We start from the raw sequence: 21,090 nt of genomic DNA, 5'->3' as shown, positions 1-21,090 counted from the left end.
TTCTATTACATCATGATTCTTACTGTACAAATAAAGGGATTGAGGCTCATCACTTACACATCCTGCCTTATTTTAGTGTTGGTTAAGTGGTTCACAGTGAGGTAGGCATCCTGTCCCCCATTCTGACTTAATTTTTATTTTGCTGGCATCGGAGACTCAATGAAGTGAAACCAACAAAGAAGTAACAGAACTAGATTTCAGAGAATTAGCGGTGGTAATGTAGATCACAAGTTAACTTATACAGAGAAGGAAGGCTGGTCTTATGATTAAGAAACAAATACGAAAAACCCTTTGAGACAGGGACTGCACTAATGCAGTAGCAAGATGGAGGAGACAGGGAGCCTGAAGAACAATCTGTCACAAACTCTGGCCCCCTTCCACAGAGTCAACATCATTTCCTATCTCTAATATTCAAAACCCTCTGCTTTTCCTACAATTTGTTCTTTAGACATCCATGTCTCCACACACATCTAATGTTTGGTTTAAATGTCTGCTCATGTCCGAAATTTTTGTTTATTCCTCATCTTTCCTCCCTCCCATCTTCACCTACAACATTTATAACTCTCACATTTCTACTTTCACAGCACTACATATACCCCACCACTGCATTTTATAGTATTATCTTCATCCACTTCATCTGTCTGTCATCTACATGTTGACGCAGAACCATGTTTTATTTGTCTCTGTATTTCACAGCTGCCAACACAAACAAAAATGTCTGCTCAAGACACAACACAAAATTTTTTTAAAGGTCTCTTTTTGCAGTTAGATTATCGGTAAGCTTTCCCTTCCTGTTAAGCAAAAAGGTATAATTTTTCAATTCTCATCTTATAACTGATAGACTGAAAGTACAACTTGGAATTCGAACTGGTAACTGGCAACATTGTAATTTTATTTTATTTTTATTTATTTTTTAGAGAGGGAAGGGAGGGAGAAAGAGAGAGAGAGAGAGAAACATCAATGTGCTATTGCTGGGGGTCATGGCCTGCAACCCAGGCATGTACCCTGACTAGAAATCGAACCTGCGACACTTTGGTTCGCAGCCCACGCTCAATCCACTGAGCTGCGCCAGCCAGGGCTGCAACATTGTAATTTTAAAAGAGTGATTAGGTTTCTCTCCTGATTCTTTTCTTATACTTTTAAGGCAATCTATCCATTCATGCATATTTTAATTAAACCACATTTAATTATTTTCTACTATGTGTTAGGTATTATGGTTAGGACATAGTCTTGGCTCACAATGAAGAGAGAAAAACATAGTATCTACAGAAATAATGAATAAAACAGAAATATGCCAATTGAAATTATAATTTTATATTTTATATTTAAAATATTTAAATATTTAAAATATATAAAATATATTTTATATTTAAATATAAAATATAAAATTATAATTTTATACTAAACCAAACCAAATTTTGGTACAGTAATATAGAAGCATTTATAACTATCATCAACAGCAAATAAAATTGGTATATTGATAGTCGTCTGATATGGTCATAGCTACATGAAAATAATGGGCCACTTTAGGGCTATCTGAAAGTTAGCTATTTAGGGTGAATAAACATCTCCATTTGCCCAGGACTGAGGGGGTTTCTTGGGATGAGAGGTTTCTATCCTAAAACTCAGAAAATACTAGGTAAATCAGGACAAGTTGTTCAGATTCTTTTTCTGATTAAAAAAGAAAAAACAAACCAGCAAACAAAAAAGGGAAATGATGCATTCCAAATGGGAAAAAGTCTAGTTGCTACTTACTCTGAGCTAGTGACTAATTTCAGAATATGGTTACTAAGAACTATACATTGTTTCTGTTATGACAGAGTCACAGTCACCTTCATGGAGTCCATTATGAGATAAAGCGAGGTATATAAAAGCCACTCTAATTTAGACAATAGCCATTCTCAAATGTATTGACTTTGATATGTAATTAAACTCTGAAGGTTAATTCAGAAGGTTGAAAAAATTTCCTTCATCCCAAAAATATCACAGGTCAAAAATCTGGTATCCAAACAGCTCATAAATGAGTAAAAGCAACATATATCCTGACAGATGTTAAAAGCAGACTGAGAGGGGGAAGAAAAAACAATCTCCAGAATAAATCAAGTGGTAAGTGGCTATATATTATACTGAAAATGGCAGCATTTGATTTTCCTTAAAAATTAGAAATATTTAAATGTATTTTCATTTATTTATTAGCTAAGTACCCTAAGCTGAACCTTAGATGATTATTCTAACTCAGAGCTTCCCTAATATGAGTAACAGGATTCTTGGGTTGGGCCTGATGAAGTCAGAGTCCTGGGCTATTTATCTCCAGCCACAGGTGGTCCATCCTTTGCCCAGTGTGCTGTAGAAATGGTATCATGCTCTACGTGTGTTATGATATGACAAAGGTAAAAAACAGCATTCTAGATTAGGCATTTCCTCATGTGTAAAATGTGTTAAGACATCAACCTCCTCACATGGGTATTGTCAGAAGCATGAAATAATATGTAATAAGAATTAGAAGAGTATAATGATTATCATAAAATCTAATTTGGAAATTAGAGTAAGTTTAATTTTACAAAATCCTGAGAGGATAAAAAAAGAGTTTGAGTTATTAAACTTGAAACCAAAGAACTCACCTGACCAGAGGATGCTAACAAATTAATTGTTGTCAGAAGCATCCAGCCTCTACTGGCTTCTTCACTCTGATTGATTTCTAGGAATTGGACTATAGCCCGACTTGCAGCCTCTATAAAACCAAAGGAAAGCTTTAAGTGGGGGTTGGGGAATCACATATAAAGAGGGTTTTTGTTAAAATCTGCAAAGAAATGATCATTCACTAAGCACGTCCTTTAAATCAGACTGCTGCATGCTCTATGTCAAACATGTTAAAAAGAGCAATGTTCTCATGGCACACACAGATCTTTATAGTACTCATATATCATCATATCAGTAGGGAAATGTAAAAGTCAACCCATATATTCTAGGAAAAGGTATGTCACAAACTAGTCAAAAGAGACATGGAAAAGGTAAAATTTGAACTAACCCTGCCTGGAAAAAAAAAGTACAGGCATACTCTACTTTTAAAGTTGATATTAGGCTACTTTGCTCTTATGAAAGACCTGCATTAATTATCTGCTGTTGCTAACCAAAAGAAATCAGAAAAAGACTTTTGCTTTTATAAACAAGGGCAAAAGTAAACACAGTGCTCAGCATTTGTTTTTCAGGGGGCCATTATAAAGGCCAGGTCACTGAGCCAGGAGCAGTGAGAATGGCCCTGCCAAGCTCCTTCCCTGAGAACCACACTCTGCATCTCAGCATCAAGCCCCATAGCTTTGAACTGTGTCTGTGAGCAACTGTGCTTTATCTCCATTTACTCTGTGCACGTGTTAGCAAGATGTGTCTTAAGACATTGGAAAAGCCTAAGAGAGCTCTTAAGGATGTTACGCTTAGTGTAAAAGTGGATGTGGTTAAGCATTCTGATCATGGGGAACAAAACACATTGTGAGTGTGTGTGTGCACGCGCACACGTGCTGAACTTGCCTGCATCCAATATTCATACTATTTGCATGCAGAGACAAAGAATCTAGAAAGGTACCAAAGTTACTATTGGTTCTGCTAGGAGTAAAGTGGTCTTTTTTAGGTGGCATCCAGTAATGAATAAAATGGGAATTCTGTTGCTTGAGTGGATTAATGGGTACAAAGCATGGTATACATTTATCATATCATTCCTGCTTTTACTGTGTTTTAGTGTTATTTTAGGTTTTAGGTGTGATGTGGTATGATTTGAAAGGTTATTTTTTGGTTCTAAGAATAATCCATTTTTTTCCATATAAATTAAAGGTGACTGTTTCTTCATGTTATGCCATTTCAGCTTACAAAAGGCTTCACAGGCAAGCTCTACTTTTGGAAACGGGGAAACCTATGTATGCTTGTCTAGGAAGTGGGGGGTGGGGTAGAAAGAGAACAGACAGACTAAGAACACAGTATTAAAACAGAAGTGTAGCTAGAGGAAAGAATATAACATGTACACATCAAGATAAAGAATGGTAATAACATTGGGTTAACATTCTACATGATCATATGTTGAGAATTAGATTCAAATATCAACAGTAGTGATAGAAAATTGATACCTATTCATGAAGGAAGGTAACTAAGGTGACTCTTTAGGTAAGAGGGATAAATGCAGTTTCTTGAGCAAAGATGATGAAATAATTACTCTAAGACTATTAACTTAGTAATGTGTATATATATGACAAACTGGGAAGGCAGAGACCAGTGATGGTGATGGGGCCAAAAAACTGGAAGGGTGCCTTTGTGATACACACAAGTGGTGATGTGAGCAGCTGACAGCAAGAACAGAGAAATAGGGAGAGAATCATTCACAGAACTGTAATGTTTCAAGAATCTTTGAAAGTAAATTTAGTTGATTGTGTTTTTAGAGATAAGGGAAAATGGATAAATCCCCAACCATATGCCTAATTTCATAAGCAGAGTTCATCAATTTTTATATTGATAACCAAGATGAATTAAAGTTGTCAGAAAATAAGTCCTATCTGTTTACTCTAAATCAACTGGTAAGTCACTGATGTACACTTAACACACTTCATGGAGATGTAGAATGCAGAACAGAACTGGATTGCATTAGAGGAATTTTTTTCTTTCATTTAATGCAAATGAGATAAAAGTGTTTTATTAAAGAATTGAATGAATACAAAACTTACATGTGGTACTGTGCTGGGCATATTTTATCTTTATATACTTTCATTTGAAGGAATATTTTAATAAGAAAAAAATTTTGATTGCTTATTTTTACTGAATCTTAACTATATAACAAACACTGTTAAGTACTTCTAAATGCAACTTATTTGTTACAAGAATCTTGAGTTACTCTCTATTATTATACACCTTATAATATATAAATTAAGAAATGGAGAAGGAAAATAATTTGCCTAGAGTAACATAGCTAGTCAGTGAGAGAACTTAGATTTAAGTCCAGACTGTCTAACCTGTAAGAGACAAAATGTAGTGATAAAAAGAATTTACTGGAAATGAGAGATGCCAACAGAAGCCTGGCTTATTTTAATATTTTGTATCTCAAACGTTGAAATTATATTCTTATGTTCACTGATTTACCGTTCCTAGCCCCTCTCTAGAAAATAAACGGCAAGAAAGCAGTCTCCTTGGCTATTCACTGATGATCCTCAGTATGAAGTGCATTGCTGCACTACGTGGGCACTTAGTAAGTACCTGTTACATGAGGGAATAAACCAACCTAAGTTGGTTAAAGGACACACTGAGCTCAACTTCTAATGAACATTAAGAGGTTTGGATTTATTATGAATAATAGAGATTCCTGGCAGTTTTGAAAAGAGGAGTAATAAAAAGAAAGCAATATTTAAGACTGATTAAATTCTGAAGGTTCATGAGAGAGGGGGAAACCAAATAAAAGAATAACACTAAGAAAAACTTCTTTACTAATCATGGTTTGAGACCACTGGTAAAAGGTGACCTGCAAAATTTTTGCAAGCTTACAGGGGACTCTGCCATTTGATACATTACATGAGCCCTCTTTCTTTGATAGGAATTAAATGCTCATGTAAGGAAGACAACTCCTTCCCAGTTAGCTACAGTGATCAATTGAAGGCTGACATGTGATGCTTTCGTTTCCTAGGCTTCTTCATAATTAGGCAGCTTTGGTTTTAAATTGTATATTTCTAATTTTGTAACGTGACAGCTCTAAAAAACTACCTGGAATCTTCAAGTGATAACTTCATAGTTAAATCAATGTAATGAAATTTTATATCACGAAAAAAAATCATTACTAATTGAACTGGTCATTACCACCTATGCTTCTCACAGACTGAGAAAAAGAGATTTTCAAGAACTAAAGTTACTTTAGGAGATAATTAAAGTTATTTTCCTGGTACAGAAGCTAGAAACCTATAGATAAGACCATTCTGAGTGAATATGATTTCCACCCATATTATTACTATTAAAACAAAATTGGACAAATACATATTTTCACTGCTATTGAATAAGTTGCCAATTATACAATGAATGCTAATGTTTATTTTGGGAACCAAAACACCAAAAATGTACTCTTGGCTTGAAGAAGTTCTTATTTGACTAATGGCACTTACAGTACTGTTTTGGTTGACAATGAACATTAAAGTATTCCTCAAGAAAAATAATGGATTAAAGCTTGCTCTCTTTGGGGCACATCTACTCGAATTTCCATTTCCAGTGAATTTTCCTTCTCCTAAACTCTGAGGGTCCTCACAAGACTTGGAACCAGGGGAGCAACAGGCAGTGGCAGCTCATTCCAGGCTAACACCCTGATCCTGTCTCCAAGGCCCCCTTTCTCTGACTCTCCAGTCAGCTGACAGCAGCCCCACGTAGGCTCTCCTACCCTTGCTTCTTTACCCTTAGCCCTTCCTTGTTTCCACTGTCCTGAGCTTTAATAAAGGTACTGCCAAAAAAAAAAAACCCTGAAGAAAAACTGTTCTGTTTGTTATTAAATATTACAACAGTTCAATCACTGTTCTGAATAAATAATACATGTGAAAAAACTCTGAACAAGATCAAGACAGTATAATTACTGACAGTATCCCTTTAACAACTTTACCAACTAAATAAGTACTCTTTTTGAGGAAGTGGAGAAAACTTAAGTTACTTTAGGAATAATATAAAATTTTATTATTTGGCTTTCAATGATATGCTTATACAGACAAAGAAATCTGGATAAGTAGTTGTGGTTGAATGATATGGAACAGATCTAAAACTGTAACTGACAAATCCTCCATATGTAACAAAAGTATTCAGAAGAACTAATTTATTTTCACCTACTAATTTCAGAATATTGCCATTCAAAACACTTTAATGGGATCTCCCACTTTCTATTTTAAATAAATTAAGAAGCTGATTATAAAAGTATATAATATTTAGTGGCAGCTTAAAAATATATGTACTACTAAAAAGAAATTTTAAATTAAATTTCCATAAATCAGTTTCTTAAAACTTAGAAAGAAAAACATTCCTAGTCAAAAAAATATTGCATTAGGATCTTTTAATTTCATTTACATTTAACAACTACAAATTTAAATGATGGTTTAACTTAAAGTTATAAGTTAATGTAAAAATGTTATTGTCCTATATTGCGAACTGCCAATCATTTGATTCAAGCTTTTGCTCTCACAACTGCATTTTAGTACATATAGTTAGACTCAACAATGCAGAAATGGAGTTAGAACTCATTATTAGATCAAATAAGAATAGAATGTAGACAGTTTTAAAAGAATCTTAAGTTCCCAGTCTACATTGAGAGAATTTAAGTGAATTCCATTAGCATTCAGAACAATTTGGAAAACAAAATTTGTTAATAATAGATGCAACGCAACATTTTTTCCTTTGCAAAGTCCATTTAAAGCATAATCATTTTCCAACTTATGCTTCAGGATGAGAATGTAAGACATGTTAATAGTATTATTACACTTAGCTCATTAACAAAGATACCCAGCCCTAAACAACCCTTCCCCATCCTCCTCCTCCACTCCCCCAAAACCTTCTGTAAGTTAGTCAGAAACACAGGATTAGAATCCACAAGTTCCATGCTTCTTTTGATTTGATGATGCATAACTACACCTTGGGAATAAAATTACCTGAAGGTGTTGTGGCTTTGAAATCCCTGGAGGACAGTGGGGTACAATGTTCTTCTGTTTAAAAAAAAAGGCTAGGTTGTCCAATGGGGATTCACTACAGTATACTAATCCCACAGCAACACGCTACATGAGACACCAACCGTACTCAGCATCACCTGGCTTCTCCATCACTGCGCTGCTGCCCACTTTTTCTTCCACCGCTGGGTTTAACAGTGGAACCTCACATGCACCAAAGTAATTAATCATAAACTAAAGATAATTTTTCACAGGTGGGAACTTTCTGCTTCAATGACATAAACTGACTGTGTCAGCTTAAAATTAAGCAGATTGCATGTTTGAACTTAAAACTACATAAGAAGGGAAAAAATCTTAAGCTACTCCTCTTAAACAATATAGCCACAAAATTATGTGTTTTTCTCAAATTAGTTTAGAGTTACTATATATTTAACAAAAGCCACACAGAGGCAACAGTGAAGACAGAATTAAGAAAGAGAACTAGAACTGTGAAGTTGCTTTGTGTATTACAAATCAGTCTATGTACCATGTTGTATATTGACATTTCCTAAAAGTTTCCATTTTTAGTAACTTCTGATAAATAGATTTAAACAAGAGAATTGCAGATAAACATAGTTCCTACTAAGATATCTATAATTCATATTGGAGGTGATCTGATAAAAAGACTTGGTATGTGAGTAGTGACTAGGTAACAAACAAAATAATGAGTATTCCACACCAAATTCAGGAGTCCTGGAAAAATAATCTTGTTCTGATGCCCAACACATATAGCTATTTTTTCCAAAGGAATAATAGAGGGCTCATGTCACCTGCTTTCTTGGAGAAAAATTTGAATAGTAATTGTAACAATTACCATCAATAACTTCCTATAAAATAAAAGGTTATGTGAAGAATCAAAAGTAGCCAATTTCATGGCAACAGAGGGTATACAGAATGGTGATTCCCAAGGCCTGGGAGGAAGAGCAAACAGGGAGTTGCTGATCAATGGGTTCAAAGTTACAGTTATGCAAGATGAAAAAGTTCTAGAGATCTACTGTAGAACACTGCTTATAGTTAACTGTACATTTAAAAATCTGTTAAGAGGGCAGATATAAGTTAGGTGTTTTTTACTACAATAAAAATCAATCAAACAATTTAGAAAATAAGGAAGGGGATATGAAAGAGTGAGATGATTCAGGATATACCTAGATCTTGAACACACAATTTTGTGATTTTTTTTTTACCCACAAACGAAAAGAAATCTTGCCCTGGCAGGTGTGGCTCAGTGGATTGAGTACTGGGCTGTGAACCAAAGGGTCACTGGTTCGATTCCCAGTCAGAGCACATGCCTGGGTTGCAGGCCAGGTCCCCAGTAGGGGGCACACAAGAGGCAACCACATACTGATGTTTTTCTCCCTTTTTCTCTTCCTTCTCCTCTCTCTAAAAATATATGAATAAAATCTTTAAAAAAGAAAAGAGAAGAAATCTCCATGATACATCTGGCCCAGGTAGCTCAGTTGTTTAGACCACTGTCCCAATACATCAAGGTTGCAGGTTCAATCCCTGGTCAGGGTACATAAAAGAAGCACCCAATAAATGGATAAGTGGAACAACATATCAATGTTTATGTCTCTCAAATCAATAAATAAAAAAGAAAAATAATCCCCATGAAGGTACTTGTGATAACACTGACCAAAAGAAACTTCCAATGATTAAAGACTAAAAGTAAGAGAACAAGGATTCCCAAAGCCAAGATAATTCAAGGCAGGTTTAGGAGATATTCCAAAATTATGCTTTTTTCTCTTAAACATCAGTAAGGCTGGCTTTTCTAACACTGCTCCAATTTTCAAAGCATTAAAGTGAACAAGGAGCAGAGAAATCCTATGTCAGTCAGTAAAAATTTATTGAGTGCCTAATCTGTGACAAGCATTCTTCTAGTTCCATGGTTTCCAACAGGAGTACCACAAAAAATTTTAAAACATGCAATACCTGACTATCTAGTCAGAAGCACTGACTTCTTTTCCTGTAGACTGTCAAATAAAAAAAATGATAATAGCCAAGACAGCAATAACCATCAAATGTGAATGAAATAAAAATTATACAGTTTTTTTGTCAGATCAACAAAAAATATTTTTTTGGTATGCCGCAGAACTTTAGTAATTAGTTTATGTGTGCCATCAGATGAAAAAGGTTGAAAATCTCTGTTCCAAATTATACAGAAGTCATCATGACAGACAATAAAATTAAATAAGTAAATGAACAAGATATTTTAGATGATGACAAAGCTCTAAAGGAAGTATTTTCAGTGACTAAATAAAACTATACTAACTGGTATGCAGATAGAATAGAAATGATCTATTTGAGACAGGGAGGTCAAGAAAGGTTCCTCTTACAGAGGTAAAATTCATACAAATTTAATTTAATTCCGCTGGATTCTAAAGTTAATAAATTTCAAAAGTTTAAAGCTAAAAATTACATGGAAGAACCTAATATGAAAAATGCATCTAAATATAGCTGGGAAATAATATGTTATCGATGAGAAGGGTAGGTAAAGGGCACAGGGGGCTCTATGAGTTAGGTTTATAAATTCCTGGGAGACTGTAATTACTTTAAAATGAGAAGTTTTAAAAAACATATATAGTTATTACTATAAATTGACATCTAAAAGTGAGACATCTACTTCACTTAGGATACTTTTCATTATTTCTCAAACATTGCCCTATGGAAATGAAATTATAAAGGAATTCAGGAAAACAAATTTCTGACACAGAAAAAGGTTTTCCTACAAATATGCAGGCTAGGTACTCACAAACAGAGCAACAGAGAAGTAAATAAAGTTCTGGGAATTTTTTTCTAATCTAGGAATACCATTGAAGAAAGAAAATGTAATGACAGGAATCAACCTGTGACAGAGAAATCTGCCTTATTTAAAATAGCCGAATCAGTATAAAACACGTATCTTCTGTTTCAGACCACCTTATCATTTCCACAGAAGGAACTAAAATCAGGAAAGAAAAAAGGATGCAACGCAATTTGGAGACGAGACGGGAGAAGACAGGGCAGGAAAGTATCTCGACAACTTTCATTAGACCTCCTTCGAGAACTGCAAAGATAATTAAAACTGTCACACTTGAAAATCCATACATCAATTCATATAATGTAATGCTTCTGAATAAGGGATTTTGTCCTCAATCTAAAAACATTTAATGGCTGTTGCTCCAAAGACCTCATAATTGGCTCCAGTGAAAGATAAAACATTGAGACAAGCATTTACCTGTTTTCTCCTGAAACTCCACAACTATGGCCTGAAATGTGTCCCTCCCAGAATTCATAGGTTGAAGCCCTAACTCTTAATGTAATGGTATTTGGTGATGGAGCCTATGGAAATTAATTAAGTTTAAAAGAGGTCATGATGGGACCAGTGCCCTTGTAAGAAGGGAGGCCAGAACTGTCTCTCTCTCTCTCCTACATGTGAGGCCACATCCAGAAGATGCCATCTGCAAACCAAGGTCACAGCAGAAACCCATCAGCTGACACTGGGATCTAGCCTTTCAGACTCCAGAACTGCAAAAAAAAATTTCTGTTGTTTAAGCCACTGGTCTATGGTATTTTAATGTCAGCGGGAGCATGCTAACACACCCACTAAAATAGTTGTAGAGGGATTTTTTTAAAAGCATAAACCTGTAAAGACAAAGAGAATAGTAAAGATAAAAACAATTTTGAATACTAAAATAGTACAGAAGCTAATGGTAATTGACTTAGTAAATTCTAGAATCTTAAATTAAATGCAGGAAAAACAACTAAACTATAACAGAACTACCATGCAGCTCAGGAATTGGTGGCACTAGCTACCTTTCTTTGGAAGCAGAGGTGATGGGAAACGGTACACAAGAGGATTGGGGAAAGTACTTTTATCAGCAGCCGGGAACACAGTGCAACATACAGATCATGTATCTTAGAAATTTACACTTGAAAATTGTATGACCTTGTCCACCAATGTCACCCAATAAATGTAATGAATGAATGAATGAATGTCATTCTGTAGAATGAGTAAACAGGTTTTTTTCTTTTTAAAAAGCAGCTAGACCCCAGATCCTCACTACAAAGAGGGCACTAGACTGGAGGTTTATTCACTGCAAAGAGTAAGTGACAGTGTTTGGGGTGGTGGAGGGATGATAGCACATCAGGCACAGCTGTGGGCTCAGGGAGCTAAAGCAGAAACTCATGTACTGAATGCTCAGGGTCCTCAGACCTTTCCTCTTCCTGGCTTCCAAAATGTTCAGAATCATACATATATGGTCTAGGTAAAGACTAGATATTCTTCTCTGGGGACTCTGTCTAGCCAGGGAAAGATGGCCAACAAAATGGCCCAGCAGGATCACCCTGGGCTGATGCCCAGAGTTGCAAATTCTACCGATAATTACAAAGCTACCCAGCAGCTTTCCATCCATTCTTATACAGGAACAGATGGCCAAGGATGAGATATGTGAGGACATTCTCCAACATAAGAAACAAGGTACAGAAACAAATTAACAAAAAAGGGCAACCTTAAACAGACTACGCAGGGACATGAAAATATGAAAACAAAAACCGAAAAACAAAAACTCAGCTAAGAGAAGGGAATCCATAACAAAACAAAACACCAATAAAAAAGAAAAAAGTCTTAGAAATTAAAACTATAATGTCATAAATAAAAAAAATTCCACAGAAGGAATGGATGGTAAAAACTGAAGAGCTCTCTTAGCAAGCAGGGTAAAAAAACAAAGATAGAAAATAAGCAACAAAAAAAAGAAAATGAGAGTGTCTTAGAGGTACCTCTGACTAGAGAGAGAAAGTAGATGGGAGAATATTATTATTTAAACAATTCATGAAACTTCCCCCAAATTAAAGGATATGAATTCTTAGATTAAGAAGTACGGCGCATAGTGCACAAATACAGGTCTACTCCAAGGCAGGCTATCATAAAATTTTAGAACCAAATGGCCAAAAAATAGATCCTAAGTGCTTTTATAGAAAAAAAAAAAGGACACAGAAAAAGAATTCAGTATCCAGGAAGCTTCATTTCTCAACAGTAGCATAGGCATCTAGAATATGCTGAGAAATGATTTTTAAGTTCTGAGAAAAAATGATTTCCAACCAAGAGTCTGATACCAGCTGAAAGGAGGATAAATATAATGTAAGCTGCAAGATTTTCCAATATGACCCTGAGCATTCACCCTGGGCTGCCTGGAGAAAGACCTAGATAAGGCCCCCTCCACCCCCTTCACTGACCATGTCCCCAGAGGTGCTGCACCTGAGCTCAATTTCCCATGACACTGGTAGCTCCCACTCCCTGGTAGGAGGGTCTGTAACTTCCCCTAGACCCAAAGTCTTCTGGGGCTAAATACAGCCAGCATTCTCAAACAACTCCTATAAACATTCAGCAAGTGCTCAAGGAGTCTAGATGACAAGCAGTTTGTTTTCTCACTGATAAAACTGCATTCATGTTTGTACTTTGTGTTTGGGGAGACCTCCCAAGCACACTTTTCTGTGAGATAGTGAGGGTGGTGGACTTGTGCCTTCTAGTTTCCACTTTCTGCAGGAAAGCCACAGTACACGATGTGATGGGATTCGTGCCAAGCCCTGGTATCTGAAAGGCTGTTAGCCAAATGGCATCACCTTCTTTAGTGACAATGAAGGAACTCAGCTTACTCAGCAATAGTCAAATTTTCATTCATGGGATTTCTGTAAACAAACGAAAAAATCCCCAAACCAAAAATGATAATTCCCCTGCATCCTTTCTCAGGAAGCTTCTGGAAAAGATGCTTTACCACTTAATTTGGAAAAAAAAAAAGATGACATCAGATTCAGGAAAGAGACACTCTATCTCAAAGAAGTGGTAAGGCATCCCAGGATGATGTGAGTGGGAATGTAAAATGACAGCTGTGCAGCTGGCCTAGAAAGCACCTACTGTAGACTAAAGCAGCCAGGAGGTTCTGCAAAAGCTGTGTGCAAACAGATGAACTGACAGAATGTCTCATGTCTTCAATCCTATTGAGGAGAGATTCACAAAAAACGGGAATAAGAGATGAATGTGTAATAAAAATGTAGAAAAGTAGTAAATAACTAATTGCTAAGTCTGATGGAGGCAAGGGAGAAGTTTTCAAGGACAGAAAAGTAATCGTAGCATACTGCATGGCTCATCTTAGAATGGTGTTTTCCCATTCCCAGCCAGGAATCCTGACCTAACCAGAACTGGGGCACAGCAGCACTGCAGTGCAGGGGCACAGGAAGTGTCTGTGGGGCTGCAGCAGTGAGCTGAAGACAGTCAGTCTCCTTCTCCTGTGAAAAGTCAGAAGACAGGATCAAAATGTTAATCAAGAACACACACTATAAATGTTATTTAGAGAGCGAAATAAATATCGAAAAAAAAAAGTGTTCAAAAGCTACTTCCTGTTAGGAGTGAAAAATGGAGATGAACCAGGATGATAGAAGGGACACGCTGTTTTTAATTAACCCTTTAACTACTTGGCCCTCAAAACTATGTGCCTATATTAATTTTAATAAAAATAAAAACAAAAGATTTTATAACAAAGGCAATTATCATTACTAGTGAAAAAATAATAATTTGATGGGTTGAAAAGATAAGTGATTTTCCCAAAGAGACATTAAAAACAGAACTTAATCAATTTCTCGGCCTAATGCTTCAACAAGAAAGCTATCATTCAAACAACCAGCAAAAAATCCAAAAATAACAAAATAAGATAAAATAAAGATAAAATCCCTCAAACATATTGCTAATTTAGAAAATGACTAATGGTAATTAAAATCAAGAAAGCTTATTTTAATCTTGGGCAGAAGGAAAGATACTTTGTAAGTTTAAAATGAACTAGTTATAAAAAAGAATAGTATTCAGGCAGCATTCATAAAAGGCCTAGTGTATGTGAAGCATTGTGGTCAAGACTAGGTCACATAGACACCCCTAAACAGTTTATGGTCAAATAGGAAAATAAAGACACATACCCAAATACTACTCATGGGAGCTGAGAAACAAAAAGTAGTTTAGAAGAGAAAGTTGTTTTTTCTCTGAATAAGGAAAACAAGAGACAGTCAATCAAAAAGGTGTGACTTAATCCAAGCTGGGAAGATTTAGACATGCTGAGATGGGAAAGATTCTCTTTACTGGGTAAAGCATCCTAAGAAAAGAATAGAAATAAGAGCATAGATGAGTTTGGGACTCCAAACAACTTGGTTTGGTTGAAATATAGAAAAGGAAACAAATTAAAAAGTGCAGGCTAGAAAAAAAACACACATATGGCCAGTTTCTGGGTTTGCCTTAAATGTCATGCTAAGAATTTGGATTTTGTTCAGAAGAAAACAGAGTATTGTTGAAAGGGTTGGGGAGAGGGTGGTAGAGGTCCAAGGAAAGTAGCCTTGATACAACTAATCTACTTAAAAGATGTTGAAATCATAAGATATTGAAACCAAGAGAAGAATATAACTTTAAGAATGTGAATGAGACAAGTAATTCTAGTATCAGGTCAACTTCCTATTTAATTTAAATAACACTTTTACCAAACTGCCCAGTCAAATAAATCAGTTTTTGCTGGTTTCTGTAATAATACCTGTAGATTTGTTTGATGCTCTCCTTCGAATTTCTGTTACCATCAGTCGTGAAACTTGTGTTGTGAACTGCAGAAGATCAGAAAATTTTTCTGTCATTGTATTTGGCGGAGCATTTCCAAAAACCTGTGAGTGGGGAAAAAAATGTTAATAAAGCATTGTCAACTTTTTTCTTTTATTCTGTGCATCTTGAAGTATGGTATGACTTGAAAGTCAAGTTACAAAATATATGCTTAAATAGTTTCTTTGGATCTGAATATATGTTTAAAAATACAACTCTCAGTAAATCACATCTAGCCACATTTCCTAATACATATTAATTTGTTGAATGATTAAATAAATATAATCTAAAAGTCAAAGACTAGTTATCTATAGAATTTGAATCAATCTACTTTAGAAGCTTTAGAAAATACAATGTTTCTATGAAAAAATCTAAATTAGGAAATTAAGATTATTTGATGGTACACAGATAACATTAGATAACATAGTGAAAAGCAAAGACTTACTTACTATTTCTAAGTTCTAGGCTGAGTAAATAAAGAATTCACTAACCTCATCTTATATCTCAGAATTTCTAAATCTAACAGCAATTAATTCCCAAAACAACACTGGCAGGGCAAAGACTAGAATGAAGAGAATGAGAGGGTCAGAATCTTCCTCAGCTGAGTATGTCCAAATCTTCCCAGCTTGCAATAAGTCACACCTTTTTGATGGACTGTTTCTTGTTTTCCTTACTCAAAGGAAAAAACCTTTCTGCTATGAACTACTTTTTGTTTCTCAACTCCATAAGTGGTATTTGGGTCATGAAATAAATTTCTCTTCCTCAGAAATCTAAGACAAATGAACTTCAGAATAATTCTTAAAGATAAACCAATACAGATTCAATAAGAGAATAAGAAAATAAAACCTGGGCCCTGGCTGGGTAGCTCAGCTGGTTAGAGTAAGGTTGTAGGTTTGATCCCCGGTCAGGACAAATACAAGAATCAACTAATGAATGCATAAACAAATGGAACAACAAATCAACATCTGTCTCTGTCTCCCTTCCTTCCTCTCTCTCACAAATCAATAAATAATAATAAAAAAAGAAAACTAGATGGACTGTCATAGGAAAAGAGATGATACTACAATGGCTATGTAAGTGGATATATTCTAAAATAGTTTCAATAATGTTTTTTATAATTAAAAGGAAATTCAGTGTCTTCTAAAAGTATTATGATAGCTCTCTATTACAAAACAAATTGCACCATGTCTTTTATGTTCATATGTGATTACAAAGGGAAGAAACCTCTCTCATTCATCTTTGTATTCCCTACCAAGCTAGCAGCACTCTGCCTTTCATATGTTCCCTAAATATGGTTGTTCATTTATGTGTTCAGGTAGCATTGAAGGACATGAACTATGACATGAGAATATAAACTAAAAGAAAGGAAAAAAAAAACAAGCAAATAAAAGACCAACACTTGGGAATGAACTAGAAAAAAACATTAAATAAAAATCTAAAACTAAAAAACTATATTTGCCATGTTTTAGTCATGAATTTGGTTTATAAATACAAAAGAGAAAACCTAGTCAATCATATGGCTCACAATGTCCTTAGGAAAGAAAAATATGTATTTAAGGAAGTACCTCTATTTTTCATACTATGTAACTTTTCTTCCAAAGAGCCTAATAAAAAGATATAAATTATAATGTAATATCTTGTAATAGAAATGTTCCTTACATTCTTACAATAGGTACTGTGTTTCTTATAACCTCCTTCAAATTGAACTGCAAGTACTAAAAACATAAAAAACCCCACAACAATTCAATTCTACAGGGTATACTTTTGTCCAGGTATGTAAGTCTGTTCACTAACATAACACAGGGGTAATTATAAATGATTTCAAAGAACAAATAAACAGTTCTTTTCTTATAATCCTTGTCCTGGGACACATCTATTAATTTTAGAGAGAGAAGATGATGGAAGAAGAAAGAGGAAAAGGGAAGGAGGGAGAAAAAGGGAGATTATTTGATGGTAATAATCAAATTATTGATTTGTCTAAGGGAGGAAGAGAGAGACATTAATCAGCTGCCTCACACATGCGACCCAAAGAGGAACCAAACCTGCAACCTAGGGTATGTACCCTGACCAGGAATTGAACCCTCCACCTTTCAGAACATGAGACAACACTACAACTAACTAAGCCATAGCAGCCAGAGCAATAAGCAGTACTTTTCAAGATCTCAATAAATTGTTTTTCTTCTGATATTTTGATAAATGTTGTAGGTTTACAGTTAACCTGTGTGTCACCTGTTAAGGAAGATCCACATTCTTTAACAAACTGTAGATACATTAGAAACTGAGAGACCAAACAATGACACTTGCATGAACTGCCATTTTACCTCTACTCACAGATGAGTGTGTAACTGTTTAATGAAGGCATTTATAAAACAAATGTATATTTTGCTCAGGAAATTATTAGGCCTTTCATCAAACTGATTTAGACATATAGTAGGTAAACATTTCTATTACCAAGAATATACTGATGTATATTTTGCTCTTAAGAATGAAGAGCTATTTTGTTCCTAAGCATTATTAAGACAACTTCATAAATTAATAGATCATGTCTTAGAAGATATGAGGATATGGTTATTCAAGCAGTCTTCATGCTGGGTGAGTAACAATGCTGTTAAAAATGCAGGTAACTTTTCACACAAATCCTAACATTTACTGCTTTATTTTTATATGAAAATTTTTTCAAAAGGTAAGTCTTACTTGAATCGACCAACTCAAAATCAAATATTACGGAAGACAATGTTGTATTTGCTAATCTGAAATGACATAAACAATTTTTAGTCTAGAGATCTAACAGTACTAATGATTGATTCATTCTGTCATTTATTCAGTCATAAATATGTACTGTCTCCTAAATATGTCAGGCAATGTTTGGAATCATAATGTTTGGGCTCTGGGTAGTGAGAAGAATTGTGCTAAGACCTCAAAGTGGACATGAAATTTTTAGGGCAGTTGAGGAATCGAAAGGCTGGTGAGGCTGGATGTTTTAAATGAGAAGAAAAATGATACAAGATGAGGTTGGAGAGGTATAGGGACTAAAACACAGATCTGACATTTTAGATAATACTAAATACATAAGGTAGCAAAGGAAAGTGATTTTTTTTGTGATTGAAATCAGCATTTAAATCTAAGAATATTAGGTATGTATATACCACCTTTCACAAACAGTGGTATTTCTTAAAAACACACAATGCTTCCACCATGTAGTTAAGTGTGCGCCGTAGAGGATGGAGCATGAAGCTGGGAGTCAGGAGGCTTAGATTCTCCTCTCCTCAGGGACTATGGGTCAAATTTTGGGGTTTTTTTTTTCCATTTCTTTATCTGTCAAGGGAGAGAACTGAACAAGAGACTGGTAGGTGATATATTCAACTCAGAAGGGATAATTCCATAAGAGATATGTGACATTCATAACTCAGATGAAAATAAAAACAGTACTGAGGAACAAACATGCATTCTAGCAAATTTAATAAAAATAATTACCATATAATGATCATTTGCCATCTGCCTAGCAGTATTCAAATACTTGACATGTGATGTCATGTGAAACTCATAAAATCTTATACAGTATCCTCATTTCACACATTTTAAAAAAGTAAGTGTTAGAGGAGTTAAACAATGTAAGCCTGGAGGTGCTGGAGCCAGAATTTTAAACTAGGCCTGTCTGGTCCAAAGTCCTGCTCTTAATCACCCAGTACTATATCACCTCAATTAAACTTCACCTGAACCCTACCACTGTAACTCTGCAATGTCCACCTTAAGAGAACAACATGGTTTGATTTGGTTTTAGAAGGGTCATTTTTAATATGCATTCAAATAAATTTCAGAAAATTTCCTGGCACCTCCAGTAAACATTTCTGGTGTACTCAGAAAGGACAAACTAATGGTGATATCTAATGTAGCATGCATAAAGTAGAGGCTTGATATGCATTTGTTACAGAATGAAACCATTCAATAAAAACCAATTAACTATGACTAACAAAAAAGGTTGGAATCTTAAAAGTTTTCTAAGTGTCTTTTGTTTCCTAAATACGGTGTATGTCATATCTAAAATAAGTTACACAGTGTGACCTCCATGAGTTCTTAAATAATTGCAATATAAAACAGACTTTAAAAATTAACAAAGTGTAATTGTGTTATTTTTATCTTGTAAATGAACTAAGGTTTCTTATCAATTAATATAAACAATTAGAGAAACATTTATCTTATACTCTTCCTATTTCTCAGAAGGACCACCGACTTAGGGGAAAAGAAACAAGACTCCTTCCCTCAGTTGCCTCTCTCCTTCCTCTCTTTTGGGATATGCCTGCCTCAGGAGAACACACATTCTCATTTGCTCTGGGTGTGGCCTACAACTGTCCCTTTCTATTTCAAGGGTAAATTTAGTCCTTTGTTGCACAGACCTTTTCTCCAATATCAACTGTACTGGTATTATGTAATAAGTATTAAAGCTGTATATAAGTAAATAGTTCACCTTCTGACTCCTATCTTGTCTCTCATTTGGTTCTAAACTTGAATTTCCTTTCTCTAAAGCCAACAACTTAAAAAGTAAAGGTCATTTGTAAGAGACAAAAAAAAAGTATCTAAGTTGAAATAGTATCTATTCCAACTTAGATACTTCTCAAATATAAATTAGAATTTAAAAAGGTAGGGGGGTTTCTAAAAGAAGATCTAATTAGCAAAGAGTACATTTTAAAGTACACAGTAAAGTATGATAATATCCACCAAGGTAATTAAAACAATAGCAGTTAATATTTAGATGACTAAAATGCTATTCTTTTTTAATAAGTTTAAATCAAGTATTTTCTTTGTAAGCTTTTGTTCTTGGGACTAAGGGTTAATTATTTTTTAACAATGCTGGGTTAGTACTACTCAGCTATTCTCAGTCTCCACAATAACCCTTCAGTTTGAGAGGCAGGACAGCAGCAGTCTTCTTGCAGGACTGTGAGGGAGATCACAGGAGGCAGCTGAAGAACCCAGCATGAGATCTGGCCCAGAAAAAAGGCTCAACATATGTCATTTCTCAACCTGTGCCTCTTCAAAGCAAATACCACACACTGAAATAACACTACTGACCACACTTTAAAAATAATTCTGGAGATAGATGCCTACGTCTAACGGTAATAGTAATATGACTTATTTACTATTTGGCATGAAACAAGCAAAGTCTCAAAAGTGAACAGTGCAATTCCTTTTTAGCAATCATAGTTAAGAGCTTTTGAGCCATAATGAGCTACTCATTTATCAAAGCTATTTCTTACTAGTAGAGAATGTTCATATATAAATGGTTAAATATTGAATAAATATGGCCACCTATTTAAAAAATTCAGTGGATGTGAGGGCTTATATAAGTATTCTTTTAGGTTAATGATAACCCAGTGAATATATATCTTTTTAATTGGTCACAATGCCACAAAAATAACTTCCTATCTTTTTATTAGTTAAGAGATGACGGAACCTTTATGGTATTTCACTCATTATATTAGAGATGAAAGGCAATACACATATGTTTTTCATCAGCCAATTAAAAACTTTTGATTTAAAAGAATTTAATAGTTAATGAGACTTATGACAACTTAGAATACAAGAAAACGAAGTCAAACTGTCTAAGCAAGAGAGGATAATTACTAAAGCATCTCAAATATACTCTTTAAAGAAACATATCTGTACAATTATTCTATCCTAATACTCGAATTGGCTGTAGAAACCTAACTAATGAAATAGATGGGACATGTATCTAAGATATTACTTATTAATTTATGTTAATAGAACAAAACAACAGTTGTCCTAACCACTCTA

At 34.8% G+C, this 21,090-nt stretch overlaps 1 protein-coding gene across 1 annotated transcript in view; it reads right to left on the bottom strand.

Moving 5' to 3' along the window:
• Nucleotides 1-21,090, bottom strand: part of WDFY3 (WD repeat and FYVE domain containing 3) — a 243,909-nt gene that overhangs the window by 152,501 nt on the left and 70,318 nt on the right. Inside the window, 3 exon segments of the mRNA XM_028505686.2 lie at nt 2,622-2,731; nt 7,644-7,697; nt 15,242-15,365. Coding sequence (XP_028361487.2) covers nt 2,622-2,731; nt 7,644-7,697; nt 15,242-15,365 — 288 coding nt within the window.

Source organism: Phyllostomus discolor, chromosome 1 (genome assembly GCF_004126475.2).
Source record: "Phyllostomus discolor isolate MPI-MPIP mPhyDis1 chromosome 1, mPhyDis1.pri.v3, whole genome shotgun sequence".
NCBI lineage: Eukaryota > Metazoa > Chordata > Mammalia > Chiroptera > Phyllostomidae > Phyllostomus > Phyllostomus discolor.
The sequence above is the reverse complement of the archived record's forward strand: the minus strand, read 5'-3'. Positions and strand labels throughout refer to the sequence as shown.